Source organism: Necator americanus, chromosome II (assembly GCF_031761385.1).
Source record: "Necator americanus strain Aroian chromosome II, whole genome shotgun sequence".
In the NCBI taxonomy this organism is placed as follows: domain Eukaryota; kingdom Metazoa; phylum Nematoda; class Chromadorea; order Rhabditida; family Ancylostomatidae; genus Necator; species Necator americanus.
Genome location: NC_087372.1, coordinates 12,932,787 through 12,950,148, shown reverse-complemented (window position 1 = coordinate 12,950,148; position 17,362 = coordinate 12,932,787). Strand labels below are relative to the sequence as shown.

Below are 17,362 nucleotides of genomic sequence, written 5' to 3'. Positions count from 1 at the left end.
CGCATCGAACATCTTCTACGACAACGACATCCGGCAAAAAGTAGGTGAGGTTCTTATGAGGGGCAAGATGGACAAACTGTCCGATTATCGCAGAAATAATCCATCTCTCAAAAGTACTACCATTAAGCGGTGTCTGAACACAAAAAATTTAAAAAAAATCTTCTTTTTAGTGGTGAAAGAAACCGCTACCTAATCTCAAACGCTGCACATACATACGACAGCATTAACACGAGAACAAACACTATTTTTACAACAGCTAAAGCGCGAGATTATGTCGGGGACGCAGCGTAACTCTTATGTAATGTTCTCAGGGGTCTTAACGTAGTCTTGAAGGCAGCCACGAATTTAGAGTGGTGAAGGAACCCGCAGGAGAGCTAGGGATGAGGTTGTAGATTGCGGGATCCGAGGTGGTTCCGCTCGGCTCTTTTGGATCGTCGCAAAAGACGGCGTGAGAGACGTCGTCTGCAGGTGTAATGCACTTCCCTTGTGCACTTTCCGCATCCACGTGAGAGCGGTTGAAGACTTATAAAGTCTTCTCACCACCCTGTTCTAGTAAAACCAATGAATAGGCTGTTGAGAGACCGAAACGCGTACAGAGAGCTGGGCCTTAACTTATTTCGAAGGAACTAAAGGAGTTCCTACGCTCCTAACTTTGGGACGATTAGGGAGAGGTGAGAGGAGTCACGCTGGGCTCAGCAATCTACTACCCCAAATCCGCGCCTTCGCTGTGGCCTCCTCCCCACTTCAGATTCGTGGTACGTTGCCTTTAAAATCACATCATTACTCCGCTTATGCTATAGTATTCAACGTTTAAAAGAGTTAGCATAGAACTACAGTTTTTGTGAGCAGAATTTTTCAGATGAATTGCTACAATCCTATTCTGGCGACTGACAAAATGTACAAGGTGAACCTCGATGTAGACAGTAAACTTCTATATAACGATTACTAAAGGCTAAAAAAAAATCAGTGGCAGGATCTTCGATCTTGGCCGCATTTGTGGAACAAATGTTTTCAATAGATACATTAGACCACGAAGCCAAGAAATAGTCACAAAGGGAGTTAAAAATTTCATCAAATCAGAAACAAAATCTGTTCTGCCTAACTGACTCGTCCACAAAAGTAATTTGGCATGGAATCTGACAGAACCCTCAGAATTGAATGAAAAGTGCAAATACAGCATGATTTTCCCTAAATTTACTAAATATAAAATTATTATATAGAAGTGCACTGGAAGCCTACGGAACCTCCATTTCCTTACTAATGTCATAGAATCTCCACCGAGAAGTTTTTTTATTCTTTTTTTTTCTTGAAAATCCTGTTGTCACTATCCCAGGAGTGCCGAGGCTGCGTATTATATTACCTTTTCAAACAAACCCGTTTACCCTTATCTTCTTTAGTATCCACTCTTTACAAAGGTAAAAGTACATTGTTCCATGATATGCAGCACTTATCTGAAACCTTCCGTCATCTCCTTTCCTATTTTGAACCCTTTTACCATCGAATAAAGCTACATATTTTATGTAGTTTCGAATTTCCACATCATTTTCATCGCAGTACAATTTCTTTAGGTTGGATGTGTGAAAGTAAAATTTAAATTTTTCCGTTGCAGTTAAAAAAACAAGATTAGGATTGAAGATTCACTGGGTTTAAAATCTCTTCTTCTGAAATTCCGATTTTATTTTCTATTTGTTCTTATTTCTATTTGACAATGTGTGTTTCAGTTATGCGCAAAGCGATGAAAGCTTAATGGCGAAAGAAACTGTGCTAGCTGAAATAAGTATAAGAGATAGGGAATGGTGTTAGATCAGCTGCAGGTTGCGCTCTTGGGGCTGGGCTGACACCACTTCTTCTTTACAATTGTTGAGAAATAACGCAGACTGCTAGAAAACAAACTGTGTCCCAATGTGAAGCTAAAGGCAGCATACCACAAATCTGACGTAGTGAGGAAATTCGCTGGAAACGCTAGAGTTAAGGTTGTAGATTGTGGAATCCGGGGTAGTTTCGCTCAGGTCTTGCTGATCGCGGCAAAAGACACTGTGAAAGACGCCTTCTGCAGTTGTAAGGTGCTCCCCACGCGCCGCGCCCAAGTGCGAGCGGTCGAGGATCATTAATGTATTCTAACCAGCGTATCCAAGTGGAACTAATGATTATAGTCTCATGAGGGGACTCGAACGTGTACATAGACTAGCGTTCTAACGTGCCTCGTAGGAACTAAAGTTGTTCCCACGCTTTCTTTTACTACGGTTAGATAGAGGTGAGCGCAACCACCCCGGATTCCCCAATCTGCAACCCCATCTCTAGCTTTTCCCGCGGATTCCCTCATCACATCAGATTCGTGGTGTTCTGCATTAAGTTCGATTAGCAGCGGGGACGAAGGCTTACAGTGATACTCGAACTCTGTCGCAGAATTCGGGCACATGGTCAGTTAGTTTTTCCTCCTAAGCGCTAATGGGCTGTATACAGGTTCTGCACAGCGAGAGAGTCTTTCCCGTCCCCCGTTTCATTTTCCCCGCCTCATTTCATAAAAAGCAAGATCTTTTCTAGCCTTTCCAGAAAGATTTGGCTTGACATTATCCATGTAGTTTGAGGAATACATTCTCGAAATGCATATTTCTTCGTCAATTTTATGACCATTGCGATGAATATAGCCATCTCGGCCGCAGCCTTGCTCTGTCACCCTTTCTTATATGGACCAAAGATCGAGAAATTGTTGCATTCGACAAAATTTCTACGGTTAACCACTCCGAAACTACAGCATCGATGTCATGTCAAGAAATTTTTAATGAGTAAAAAAGTAAAAGTGCGATATAGACAGGCAGATAGGTGACTTCGCACGAAACATGTAAGTTGGATCCGTGGAAAATGAACCAATTTTTTAAATCTCTCCACTAATGTTTGAAATAAATGATCACATTCAAAAATCCTTGTTGTCAACAATTTTTAACATCAAATCAAGCATTAGTTGTGGTGCAGACATGTACATACATAGATTTCTGGAACCTTTCTGACCTTAATGAACCGCTATGGCCACTGAATGATTTCTGAACGTTTTTGACCCAAAGAAGGTGATTAATGAGAAGATTCAATATTTTATTATATATTTATTATTATATTATATATATTATATTATATTTATAAATAACAATATTATTATAGTAATTTATATTAAATTATTACTCGTTATTACTTAGTTTTCGGATAACAAGAGAACTTTTGGCTGCTCCTTTAACATTTGACATAATCTGTAGTTTTCCATAATTTTCTACGACGACCCCAAACACCTGATCCGCTCCGACCATGCTTCCGCCTAAGTACTGCAAGTTTCAAAGATCTCCTCCTTAAATGGGCCTGAATCTGTCACACTGCAGAGATTGAACCTCATCCGCAGATCGAAGCCTGCCCACGAAAGGGCACTGTAGCACATAGCCGGTGATCTATGAATTGGATTAAAAATCGAAAATGCGTGGCGCTGTCGCAATCGTTTTGGGACGCAGAAGCCCTTTAGGACACAATTAAGGCTTCTAGATATTAATGACATGATGCACACCTACAGAAAGGCTTGCAGGGAACAACCCCTGTATCAAGTCTGCCCCTTTACCCTTCCGGAGAAAAACTTTCACCAATTCGTTCACCATAAGGGCACGAAAACTTGATTGGGAGCGAATCATGCTGTTGAAGTTTCTTAGCTTTGTGGTACTCCCCTCCTTAAGCATACAGTGTTGAAGACTTTTCGTTCTAATAGATCCCCATGCTCTATTTCAAGGATACAGAAGTGAGGGGCGTGAAACCTGTAAGGTAGACGCTGGACTAGAAGTCATGGGTATGTTTATGGTGTCATGGCTGGAGCAGGTCAGAAACAACTGACCGGTTGGCTGCGTTACCTACTTTGTTCCAGTTGCGGCAAAGGATGCGGCCAGTCCGGTCATGCCGGGAGCATGACCGCTCCCGGCATGACCGGATTCAGGCCGGCCGCATCCTTTCCGCCTACAAAACAGCGAAAAAATGTGTTTTTGTTATGCGCGAACAAGCGACTCCGTTTATGCTATGTAAACACTGGACAAGAATGGATGGTGTTTACTCCTTCAATCTGCCATCTCGTTGATAATGAAAAAGAGAAGGTTGGGATGCTCTGGAAGAGACGCGGATCTAGCCCCTCGAGAGAACGGTGGACTTACTCTTTTTGGGTTTTTCAAATGAGGAGAAATCGGGGAAAACGGGAGAAAAATTGCCGAGAAGTGATGATCGATAACATTGGAGAATTGCCATTCCTATATAAAAAATCACCACTTGCTATACTGCTAACTTTCTTGACCATTCTTTTCAAGAGACTTAATGTTTTTTTTTCAGATCTATTATGAACTAATACCCTTAACTAGCCCCTCATCGATCTCTTGCTTAATCTCATTGAACAAGATTTTTATGGAGATCAAATTCTCCAGCAACTAAAAATTGGGATATAGATAATTGTAATTTCACGTAAATACCATAAACACTATTGGGAAAAAGGTGGTGAGGTCCCGGCAATCTTTCGTTATTTTGGTAGATTCCCTGACGTTGCAATGAAAATATGCAGTAAAATAAAATATATTGATTAATTCTTCATTCTTTCAATTTCGTTTCCCTTCAATCCTCTTTCAGTAACACTTTGAGAAATACTGTTTATCAAAGTCAATATTTTGCCAATATGTAGGTTCTTATTGGTTGATGTTTGCGCAAAATGTCTTAAAGTTTTATAAGATTGGTTTTTGCTGGTCTTTGAACGTTTTTGAAATCCTAAAATCGGCGCTGAGCTTTTTTTATGAGGCGCTGCGTCATCTAAGCACACCGTGATGGTAACTTTGGAAACATCAGCTATTTTTACGAGATGATTGATTGCAAAGAGAGTGGAAAGAAAGTACCTAAATGAGAGGAAGACTCATTCGTGGGAGAAAAAAAAGAACTTTCGAATTCCATACAAATACTTATAAAATAACAAAAGAAACTTGTCTTGTCAACTTGTCACAAAAAGAAAATAATAAGTCAAGTCGAAGTAAAACACATGACACAATTTTCCACCAAACTCCTTCCAGAAAGAGAATCTAGACTGCTATACTTACCTTAGACTTTACACTGTGTATTTCTATTATTTATTCAGTTTTTGTGTAAATGTTTCGAAAAAAATCCGAATAGACGAGCTCTACTAATCGTTTTCGAGTACTCAAGTCATAGGTTATCTAAAGTTCCAGTGATCGAATATGCAACTTCCAATATTTTTAGGTGGAGCTTCAGCTTAATTAACTTAAAAGCTTAACTTCAGCATTAGAATATTTGCCAGAATCTCGACCAATTAATATTCAAATGCTTGGACTCAGTGGGCGAATATCTCAACTATTTTTTCTGTCATTTGTTGACAATTCGCAAATATCAAAATATTCTGCTTTTTGACAATGTAATCCTATGTTACATAATTGTGGGTACCATGCTATTCTTTTTCTATGTAAAATGATTGTTCCACATTTTCTGTTCTGTTCCATATCGCGCGCACGCACTTTTTTTTCCATATACTGTAATTTTGTTTCTACCTACATATAATCGTTTTCCTTTTTTTCGTTTTTCGTGATTTTTTCACTTGGAGTGAGACATAGCTATAGCAGTTTCTCTGCAAAAGTTCGCATGGATCATGTTTCTGGACTCTCTAATAAAAGTAATTAACGTTTCTTTTTCTCACAAATTTCTTACTAAATTACATAGAGGATTTGTTCGTACTACGAGGACGTGAGCAATTCCAATCGAAGGTTGTTAGTCACATCCTCTCATTTTTTATTTTGATTTTTTAACTTTAATTTTTTTTTGTGGATGGGTTTGGAAAGACAATGAGTACCATCAAGAGTATAAAAGAAGACTTCAATAAGTTAGTCAGAAACCGGAGTCCCGTTTCTAAGGATAACACTAGGTGGGATGGAGAATGGGGATTTCGGGATTTCAACCCATATTCGTGCTCTTCCTCAGCCTGTGAGTCGCGGTGACCTCTTGGTTCAAAGATCACGCGGTCTCCACAATGCAACCGCACCTGGACCTCAATTATTTACATAGGATAGAACAAAATCTTCCTTGTTAGTGTTGTTTTTCTTTGTACGAGACCTATCAAAACAACGGGCGTTACATGTGTGTATGGGCAAAAAAAAATTTTCCACAACAATAAGTGGGGGATCAACGTATGATTACAAAATCGAACATCGGCAAACATCGCAGCGAGTTCCAGTTTGCGGACTGACTCAGTCACGGTGATACTGTCGGCATGCTGAGGTTCTACTATGCTATTTGCTGCCTCGTGATAGCATTACAGTTCCAAAGGTCATCGGTAAGGTTTTTTCTTAGAAATCAGTTCCTCGGAAATGGTAAGTCATTTACTTCTCAGATGGTCCAAAGAGATTGTGTAGGAGAAATTTTGGCGTTTAGGATCTCAACACCACAATTGCAAAAATATTACGATAATATTCCTCCCCTTTTCCTCTTAGAAATCTGGGAGTTTGAGGCAAGACCTTTGGAGCATTCAGGGTCATGAGTATGTACGACGTCTGCGAAAGCAAGTCCGACGAAATAATCTAAGAGCTCTCGCACAAAATGAGTGTAGAATCAGTAGAATCTTCTGTTAACCTTTTCATAACTGGCTTAAAGGCATCACCCCACGAATCTGAGGTGGTACGGATTTCAGGTGGAGTATTCGTATTCGTAGAGGTGGGTGATTCCGTTCATTTCTTTCTAATTGCCGTAAAAAAAGGCCCGGATGATACGGGTTCGAGCGTTCCGGTGCACTATTTCCTACAATGAGTTCGATTGGAGCGCGCCAGTTTTGTGCGCGCGCCGCATCTTCCGGCCCGTTGTTTACGGGAATTAGGAAGAAATGAACCGAAACACACCCTTCTCCATAATCTACTATCCCGTATAAGAATAGTCCACCTGAAATCCTTATCACCTCAGATTCGTGGGGTGATGCCTTTAACCCATTGACGACACCACACTTTTTTGCCTATGTGACGCCTATCTATTTTTACAAGCTACATATGAACAAAGAAAATAATAAGTATTAATGAACCACGAAAAACTTTTTAAAAAATAGGACACGCGACCAAACTGGACGGCTCACCGGTGGCAGCGCTGTCGTCTGAGGGTTAAAGGCGACGTTCGTGGAAACTTTGCTAATTCTGTGATTGTACGAAGATTATGTTGTCGAACGTGTTTTGCGGTCCTTGATCTGAATGCTCCTCATGTCTTAACTTCCTGGATTTGTGGGATAGAGATGTAAGTTTTCTCATTGGGATAGCTGAAAACTACGTTCCAGCCCCTTCCTATTGTTGAGAAATGATCCGGATCTCTGAAATCTTCCAGAACTCGCCTTCAACTAAAATGAAGATTGAGGATAATGAAATACAATTGAATACAAGGACTTACTCAAAGATAATAGGAGTATAGGAGGATAAAGTAAAGCCCAAATACAAGATTTTTGTAATATATTTATAATTTTATTTTATAAAATAATCGATCATTTTTATTTTATAATTATCAAAATTTTTATAATATATATTTTATTTATATCACATTTCTGTAGCTTAATTTCAATTGATTAACATAATTAATACGGAATCATTTCAATTCCAGGCCATCACTTTTGGAGAATTATTCAGTGGTGCCATTGAATCAATAAAAAATTCGAGCACCGTGACAAAGGTAAGAAAAGCATCAAAAGAGTTCTTGCGCGCTTCAGCATTTCAAAAAAATTCAGATCAGAGATTGGGCAGCAGGTCTGGAACAATGGTCCAGCACGGATTGGGAATGTGGTGCTGATCGTATATGGCCGACTAAGCTTTTTTCAAAAGCTATGGCACAGAAAAAATGTCCGACGGTACTTGGTATGCGTGTTTGCAGGGTACACACACACAGAAAATCCAGTAGTTCATTCAACGTTGAACCGATGCTTACAGAGCAAATCAACAGCGCATGTCGATGGCATGATATTTGCTATTCACAAGGTTTAGAAGGGCAGAATGCATGCGATACGAAGTTTGTTAATATTTTTTATTTTCGATTTTAATTTTTGTCTTTTAAAGATAAGCATTTTCATGTTAACAACTTGAATTAATCTTGATCGTGCTCAGCTCAGTAATTCGATCTCTATAGTCTTCGATAGTCTGCCATTCATTCTTCTCCGATTGTCTGCCAAAAATTGTGAATTCAATGGATTTTCTGGAAAAAGCAACGCTTTCATATATTGCCTAATTCGACTGTTTTGATTACAAAGTTGGCCGATGGATAGACTGCTGCGATTAAAGGCATCACTCCACGAATCTGAGATGGTAGGATTTCAGGTGGAGTATTCGTATACGAGATCGTAGATTATGGAGAGGGGGTGATTCCGTCCATTTCCTTCCTATTTGCTGTAAAAAACGGCCAGGAAGATACGGCTTCGGGCGTTCTGGCGCACTATTTTCTACGAGAAGCTCGACTGGAGCGCGCCAGCCTTGTGTGGCGCCGCATCTTCCGGGCCGTTTTTTACGGCAATTAGGAAGAAATGGACAGAATCACCCTTCTCTCCATAATCTATTATCCCTTATAAGAATACTACACCTACTAGTAGTACACCTACTAGTACTACAGAATACCTGAAATCTGCACCACCTCAGATTCGTGGGGTGATGCCTTTAAGCCATACACACGTTTATCTTAGGGAGAAAATTAGGAGAGTCCTTTGAAATCGTACCTTACTGCTTAAACCTCGTTTTAATTACGCTAACAATCCTCACTATGGTGTTATTACTATCACTTAAACTAAATAAACCAACTTCCCGTTGAAGTGAAAACATCGGTATATCATAATCATACTCATCACATGGAATGGAAAGATGGTCACAGCCATCCTTCTTTATTCCTTATCAGATCCCCTGTTAGAATGAACATTTTTAGATTAAGCATAGTACCTCATGAACGTATGAACCTATATGTAGCCTTATGAAAGTAGAAATGGCGGTGTACAGCAGTCATCACCGAAATGTTTCTTTTTCAATCACTTGCAAGTCACGTTTGTTTACGTGTGTCTACTGGTGTAAACGAACGAATTTGTATCATTTTCATAACTCTACTCCATCCCTTTATCCTCCCTTTATCCGCTAAATAATGCTGACACTTCAACAGTTGTTCAAAAATAAAGGATAAAGCATAAAGTGCATGGCGTTGATAAATCCCAGTGAGGATACGCCTACGAATTCCACTTCAATTTGGAGTTGTTTGAGATTTTTATGAAACCTCAAAAGGAATTCCGGAGGCGAGCCGATGTGTTTATGTTTTTATCCTCCTAGATAGTAAACCAATACATTGATTCTGGAGGGACGAAAAGTCTGATTGAAAGGCACTGCGACGGTTCCGAACCATCGGCCGTATAATCGCAGTAAAACCTCATACCACCTCTACCACTCCCGACGCGTATCCAGCGATTGTACAGACAACTATTCTTCGACGGTTGTAACTGCAGTGACCTGCCCAACCTATCAATTTCGTGACTCTGATTAATCGCCTCTCTGAAAAAAATCGACATCACAGTAACATAGCGAAAATTGAAAGTGAAGCAGAGATCATAGACGAGGCCATTTACTTGTCAACACGGATCCTGGCAAAAGAATCACATTCCCACTACACTGACTTTATAATCCGGTTATGAGTGGAAATAACGCAGTGCGATTGATGTAACCACCGTGAATTCAACGTTGTCACGCCTCTCTTCCTCAAAAAAAAAAAACTTTTTTTCTATATAGCACGCCTTTTTTTGCGGTTATTATCTTTGTTGCATCCAAATTTATAAATTATTAGCAAATTATTAGCGCAGTAAAAGTAGGATTTTCAATCGTGCACCCTATGAGGACCAGAAAAGAAACAGAACTCTGAGGCATGACTCGCAAAAATTGGGGAAGTGCCATGTTTCTGGCCTCAGAACCTGCGTTGGAAGGAAATTCCAAATCCTTTGATACGATCTTCCACAGCTTTCCCTAGCATCGTCTAGCTGAAGTCTTTTGACGATCTCTCATTAAAGGGATCCCATCACCAATCTGAGGTGCTACGGATTTCAGGTGAAGTATTCGTATACGGCATAGTAAACTATGGAGAGGTGGGTTACTCCGTCCATTTCTTCCTAATTGCCGTGAAAAACGGTCCGGAAGATGCGGCGCCGCACAAGGCTGGCGCGCTCCAGTCGAACTCGTTGTAGAAAATAGCGCGCTGGAACGCTCGAATCCGTATCCGTTTTTTTCCGTCCGTTTTTTACGGCAATTAGGAAGAAATGGACGGGATCACCCCCTTCTCCATAATCTACTATACCGTGTGCGAATACTCCACCTGAAATCCGTACCACCTCAGATTCGTGGGATGATGCCTTTAATCATTTGGAAAAAAAAAACAAAAAAATCAGAAACAAAAACATGAGAAAGGAGTTTATCATGTCCATTTAGGTCATCTTATCTAGTAGAAATAAAGCTCTTGTAATCGCTGTAATCTCTTTTTAAATCAATTCATAGAAGTTCATGAAAATTTCCAGGTTCTGCGATGCCCTGCACGCTATAAACTACTCCAGCGAGGCGGAAAAGAAGGCGTGTGACTTGCCGGAAACAATGTGCGATACGGTAAAACTTGGTGGAGCACTTATCTACCGTGATAAGACGCAACAATGAAAGAACCGACCGGACCTCCACTTTCTTTTCTTGCCAATTTAGAACGTGTATCCTTCCAATATGATGAACATTTACTATCTTAATTGTTAAATCAAAATAGTAACTTCTAATTGTTTTAAAAAATTATTGTTGAATGGAACAAACTAGCTGGAAATGAATTTTTTTAATTTATCATTCGATTGTTGCGGAAGAAGAAATTAGCACTGGAAGAAAGAGAAAAAAATTAAAGTGGATAGCTCAAAAAAATGCTTGCGTTGTACTGCCTTGAAAGATTTCCAGGAATCAAGTGAGTTGGGCTCTTCATAAAGGATAAAGGATAAAGTGTCTCGCGCTAATCAATCCGCTCGGGATGCGCCCCCACGTTCACTTCAATTCAGAATCGTTTGGGGTTTACGAACGTGTAACTGGCCTATACAATGACTTGCGGTGGCTAGCCGATGCGTCAAGTCAGTGTTTTTATCCTCCCAGACAAGTCCGGTACCAATTTATCGACTCCGGAGGGATGAAAGGCTTGGTGAGCACTAGGGCGGATTCGAACCTCCGATCGATCGTGCAGGAAGCGGAACCTCTAGCCGCTACACTACACCCGCCCTGGGCTCTTCATAGAATTTTGTTATTTAGCAATAAATCACATATTTTATGAATTTTTGCTATTCTGCTTTTTCCACCGAAAAAACATCCGATGACATACTCGTTCTGAAAAAAACACTAAAAAAAGACCCAACATCTACCAAGAATCAGTTGGTTCTCATTAAAATTTAACCTCTGTATCAATCCCATCTATTGTCGGCGCCAAATGTTCTCGTGTAACATGTCCTCGACTCGGAAAACGGCAGTGAGGCGAAACAATGCGCGTTCGACAGAGAGCATGAGCATGCGATGCGGTACATGCGTTGCGTTCAGCTGGGTAAATACATTCTGCGGCGACTACATACATACAGTTGTTAGTACGAGTGAGAAGGGAGTTTGACGTGCGTGGAATGTGCACAAATATTCCAGATTAAAACCCTTTACCACTTACTGCTTATCTTGTGCTTCCAGTACTATCCTTCCTTGCACTTGTTAAAAAAAATTTCCTTTTTCCAAATTTAGCGCTTGTTTTTTGGATTTTCTATCGAGTCTTCGTCTCCCAAATAGTAAATTTGAAATTTTCTGGAGGTATACGATCTAAATCTTACGGCTGTTGATTCAGTTTTTTTTTTGTGAAAGGAAGATTAAGAGTTCATAAAATTATTGGGCTAAGAAGAAGAAGCTTTAAGCTGCTCTTTTTGTTTGAAGCGGTGGAGCGCATTATCTTCTAAGCGATTAACTGAGAAACGCTTCTTTTTATTTCTAAATTTTCAAGAAAATGCAGAAGCCAAGTCTTTTCCGGAAAGTTGTGTTCGTATTGTGAACTATTCCAGAAGAAAAATTGTTCCGACACAAATATAGATTTTGATGTTTGGCTTCTCTAATTTGCCTTTTCCCCTAAAATTTTCCATAGTATTCAGTTGTTCTCCTGATGAGTTTCTCAGATGTTTTACTCTTTTTTGCTCTACGCTCGTCCTGGAAAATTTCCGCAACAGCCACCGATACAAAGCTTACATTTGTTCAACTGCGTCTAAATTTTGCTTGAAATTTTTGAGATTAGTGTCAATTTACTGCCCTCAAACGATTCTTCCTTCTCAAGATGATTTAGAATGCATTTCCTCCCAAAAAAAAGTCGCACTTCAGCTTTCTCTCAGAAGACTTAACAGAAAGTTTCTGTTAATCGTAAAGGGCTAACATTCTATACCTCTCTCCCACAACCTGAATCTCTTTCGAAGAAATTTTTTATGTAGGTATATACAAGGATGTATGCATAAAAATATATATTAAAGACTTATAAAGATGTAGTCCTGATATTCTAAGATGTATGAGAAGAATTTTTTTTTTTGTGGAAGCTCAGTTTTCTCCAAGGATTTTTACAGAACGATATAGTCTCGTTACTCAGCTTCAGAGGTGAGAAGAGAGGAAAAGGGAGGAAAACGTAGGAAAGAAGGTACTTCTCGTGAACGAATGTACTTACGAAAGTGGGGACATACGCATTGACGAGAAGTAAGGGAAAAGAATGGGGAAACGGTGAGAGTGCTGGTGTCAAGATGGGTGGGTGTGGATAATCAGTGTCCATCTCTTCCGGGGCAACGCACTCCCTCAACTCCCATGAGACGAAAGAGAGCGCCGAATTGCCACTTTGACAATGGCATGAACACCGAGATTCCCGTAATGTATAGCAGAAGTAGAACACGAGGGAGTGTTTTTGGTAGAAGAGCTAGAAAAGTGCTAGATAAAGTGTTGAGAACTTTTGATTTTGATGAGTTTCAAAATATTTCGCGGAATAACGGAAAATCAAAGGATTTTGTAGGAAAATGAGTATCCCTAGAAGGATTGCTGGTGACCGAACTTAAAACGCCTTTGGAAACACGTCTGAAAAAGTCAATGGTACGAGAAAACGTTGAAGTAGAACCGAATCATAAGGAATTCTTAGGAAGCTAAAGAATTTCTCTTTTTATGAAAGAACTCTGTAGATACATAAACAATGAGTAATTCAGCTGCAAAGTGATTGCGACGTGCGATCGAAATTACACCAAACAGGTAGCGTTGGAAGCGGAAAAAAGTGTCACAGAGTTTCCGAGTACAAACAGGGCCCGAGAAAATGTATTTGAAGGATGGAGGGGGAGGGAATTCCGTGGCGCTCTTAATTCTGGATGTTCTATCTCACTTTTTTCTCTTAATAACTTTAGCCTACATGTCCTAGATCCTCTAAGACTAATTCTTAGGTTGTAGGGCCCCGCCTCGTTTAGTTATTTACTTCCAGAAATAAGGGCGCTACTTGGTGTGCCCCCCTCCCCTTAACTTCATTTTACCCCGAAGCAATTCACCCTGTTTTTGTGAGTTTCAGAATTATAGTAACAAACCGACTAAGCGTAGCGAAAAATAAACTTTTCATGTTTGTCGCGTTTTCTACGCCTAAAAGATGACAAGTACTTCTGCGATCACACAAAAAGTTTTGAAAAATTCCGCAAGAGTTCAGGAAACAGACGTCGTTACTTTGAACATGTCTGCATCATGAAAAAATTGATGCCATTAATTTTATCCGCGGAAAAAGCTAAGGTGTAGAATCCAGGATGAAAGTAACGACTATGACTACTTACGTCAAGAACGACATCTAAGCAGCTTAGGTTTTTACTTGCAGTTTACGTCAGGCCTCTGAATGTAAACGCTTTGGAGCGTATAAGAGCGATGAAATAAAAAGTGCTTGAAATGTCGAAGCATTCCAAGTAAAATTGGAAAGATTTGGTCGTTGTCCGTAATTTTATAATCGTTAAAATGTGGAAGTGTTTACGGGAGGCATTTTGAATAACCGCCAAAAGTCCAAAAATGAACAAGAAGGATCAGTGCATTGCTATCACAAACGAGTTATCCCTATATCAAGACCTATGCCGGTTTTGATCTACGGGCGGGCCGTGGGGTCCCTATATAAAAACCCTTGTGACTCGTAGTTGTGGTACGTGGTGGTCTGCTGCGTTAACAAGTCTAGCTAATGAGGTAAGTGCTAGCCAATGTGTTGCTGTTTGAGTTTGCCTACCGTTTGAGTGCTTTCTGTAGGGTGATGAGGCGCTTTCAGAGGATAAATCACTAATGGCTTTGAACTTTCCAGGCTCTGACGGAGGCGATAACGCCGAAACGGTAGCCGTTGTTTAATAAAGACGATCAATACCAATTTTAGCTACAGCTCAAGGAAATCAATTTAAAACTATGTACCTATTTAATTTATAATTTCATTTAATCAATTATCATTTCATATTTATTAATTTTTCTTTAAATTTCACTTCTTAATGGGTGCAACATTCGTTCTCACCGTATAAAATAACCCTGAAGAGTGGTTTCGGACAACTCAAGACATAGAAGAAATTGAAAAATCGGTACGGACCATTCGCCAAAAATAGGGCCATGTAACCAGATACGATTGCTTCAAATCTTTATCTTAAATCTTAAGGAGGACTTCCACGAGGAGATTTTTGGTCATTTCAATCATTGTCAAGATACGATTGTTTACTGTAAGATCCTGATTTCTATAGATATAAACAGTGCACCGATAGCCTCTCTCATATTCGCTTCGTGATGTCATTTGACCCATCACGAGTCTGCGCTCGCTGTTTGCATCAGATATCCGTCGGTTTGATGTAAAACCACACCACAAAATACTCAATTCAACTCCCATCCCTAATCCATCACCGGTTCTTATCTCTTTTTTCTTTGTAGGCGATCACGGGGGGAATTCTTCAAACTCAATTGTTTGAGAATTTTCTTCCACACTGCCAAGAGTTACAAAGAGCCATTTGGAACGAGCAGCAATCGAATGAGCTAGGAGTATCCAATCCAAACATTTCTTGCCAAATGAATAATAAAAGATTAGGGATGTTAAACATATCCTGCCCTTATTAGGAGATATTGGGGCTTATCATGGATTTTAAGACTGAGGGTTTTTGGTATAAGCGCTATTTGTTTATGTCCTAAGCAACTCTTATTGGACGATGAACATCATCTTCATTTCTTCTTTTTTTCGATGCTCAGAAATCAATCAATAATGGAGCTCAGATGTAATAGTTTGTTGATGTGAACGCTTAGGGACACGGTTTTGACGTAATTTCGTATTTTCAGTCCTCGATACTTAACAGCCTGAAGAGAATCTTCGCTGAAGCTCTCCATGTCGGGTTCTCCCTACTGGCACATAACGTTCAAAAAATAGTTTTCAACGAAGACAGCAAAGAAAAAAAGATCCTCCATAAATCGTGTGAGCAGAAACTTCAGAAGCTCCAACTTATTCGAAGAAACAACTGTTTGCACTTAAGGGAATGAAGAAATGACAGTGTGTGAAGTGGATTAGTGGTGAGAATAGACAACGAAGCAACATCTAACGCTCGCACATAGGAGTGATGAAATCCACTTCACATTCATCCATGTCATCACTTTTTTAGGTATAAAAGAAGGCATAAAAGTATACAGGTATGAAGAATTGCTTCTTGGAAAAATCTTAAATTCCTGGATTTGTAAGAGATGTTTTGCGTTTTCGCCATAATATTAGGTGAAGTAAAAAGTTCTGAGAGTTTTCGCTAAATGTCTTCAGGGAGCACCAGCGTCACATCACGGTGACACTACATGAACAAAAACTGAGAAAGATCTTGGTCAAATCGCGGTGACCCGGTCCAGACGATCACCAACCCCAAATGAACGCCCAAGAAGGTTTTGCCGTGTGTTCGACAGGATTGTAAGGAAATCATCCACCGTGAGTTCCTCCCATCGAGCCAAACACTCAATTCGAACCTCAATTCGAACCTCTACTCTCAACCGCTAACCACATTGAGGCAGGCGACCACAAGCGGCCAGAATTGGCCATAAAGAAAGGTGTAGTGTTCCCTTCAAGCGCCACCCTTCACACATCCTTAACGGTGCGTCAGAAGCTCTGAGAGCTTGGATGGGTGGTTCTACCGCACCCACAATATAGTCCAGACCTCGCACCAAGCGACTATCACCTTTTTAAGCGTTCGTAAAAACTTATTTAAGGTACAAAACTAGCCTCAATAAGGGCTTGTGAAAATGAGGTGGTCAAAGTTTTGCCAACAACGACGAGGACTTCCTCATTTGAAAAAGTGCAATTATGGAGTGGACTCAAAATGGACAAAAGTTAACGAAGAAAACGGCGTATATTTGATCTAAACCGGTTCGTCCTAGCTATGTTAATGCCATCGTTGAAAAGAAGCTAAAAAAAATGCTCAGAACTTTTTACTTCACCCAATGTTTCATCTCACTGAGAAAAAGCGTTGTCAAAATTCCCGCACAGTTATCCTAAATTTCGTCCTTCCGTGAAGGTGCCGCCCGCTCGTGACTACATATACATGTGGAGACACAATTATTGAATTTAGATTAAAGGCATCACTCCACGAATCTGAGGTGGTACGGATTTCAGGTGGAGTTTTCGTATACGGCATAGTAGATTATGGGGAGGAGAGTGATTCCGTCCATTTCTTCCTAATTGCCGTAAAAAACGACCCGGCGCGCTATTTTCTACAACGAGTTCGATCCTCCTCTCCATAATCTACTATCCCTTGTAAAAATACTCCGCCTGAAATCTGCACCACCTCAGATTCGTGGGGTGATGCCTTTAAGATAATTCTTAGGATTCAACTTCCTAAAGTACATGTAATACAGTCACTTTTGGAGGGTTTCAATACATATAAATGATTCTTAAATGCAGAGTTACAATGGCGAAAAAAGGAAAAAAGTTGTCAGTCGGTCATTTTTTGACAAAGTTGTTTTTCTTTGTTGAATTTCTGAATGAATAAAAAACACACGAAGTTTAAGAACTATTAGTCATTCTAAAATGTGGAACTTATTAAAATATTTTCCTACAAAATTCGTGTTTATGTATTATTTGTGTTGTTATGTAATGTGTATGTATTATGTGTTATTATGTTTATGTTTATGTATAGGTCATGAGAATGACTTTTGAAAACAGAAATGTAGAGCAAAGCTTTAAAACCCGTAATCTGTGGTGACAAAGGCAGAGATTTCAGAAATCTCTCCAAAAATATTATCTAAAAGTTCTATATTCGGCAACTAAACCTTGTTAATATCATATTTTATTT

The 17,362-nt window shown here is 39.8% G+C and overlaps 2 protein-coding genes across 3 annotated transcripts; both read left to right on the top strand.

Annotated features, from left to right (window-relative positions):
- Window positions 1–6,277: 6,277 nt before the first annotated feature.
- RB195_017682 (uncharacterized protein) lies at window positions 6,278–10,694 on the top strand (the record flags this gene model as incomplete). The annotated part of the gene is made up of 5 exons (XM_064184779.1): window positions 6,278–6,340; window positions 7,639–7,707; window positions 7,763–7,889; window positions 7,962–8,040; window positions 10,562–10,694. The coding sequence occupies 5 exons, from the start codon at window positions 6,278–6,280 to the stop codon at window positions 10,692–10,694; spliced, it is 471 nt and encodes a 156-aa protein (XP_064040660.1).
- Window positions 10,695–14,093: 3,399 nt separating this feature from the next.
- On the top strand, window positions 14,094–16,405 carry RB195_017681 (uncharacterized protein; the record flags this gene model as incomplete). Of its 2 annotated transcripts, XM_064184778.1 has the most annotated exons (11): window positions 14,094–14,158; window positions 14,216–14,261; window positions 14,322–14,402; window positions 14,622–14,638; window positions 14,713–14,773; window positions 15,378–15,510; window positions 15,569–15,589; window positions 15,695–15,722; window positions 15,844–15,901; window positions 15,957–16,002; window positions 16,281–16,405. In XM_064184778.1, the coding sequence occupies 11 exons, from the start codon at window positions 14,094–14,096 to the stop codon at window positions 16,403–16,405; spliced, it is 681 nt and encodes a 226-aa protein (XP_064040659.1). The 2 variants fall into 2 exon arrangements, with proteins under 2 accessions (XP_064040659.1, XP_064040658.1); XM_064184777.1 differs by lacking the exons at window positions 14,622–14,638; window positions 14,713–14,773.
- Between the last annotated feature and the right edge of the window lie 957 nt (window positions 16,406–17,362).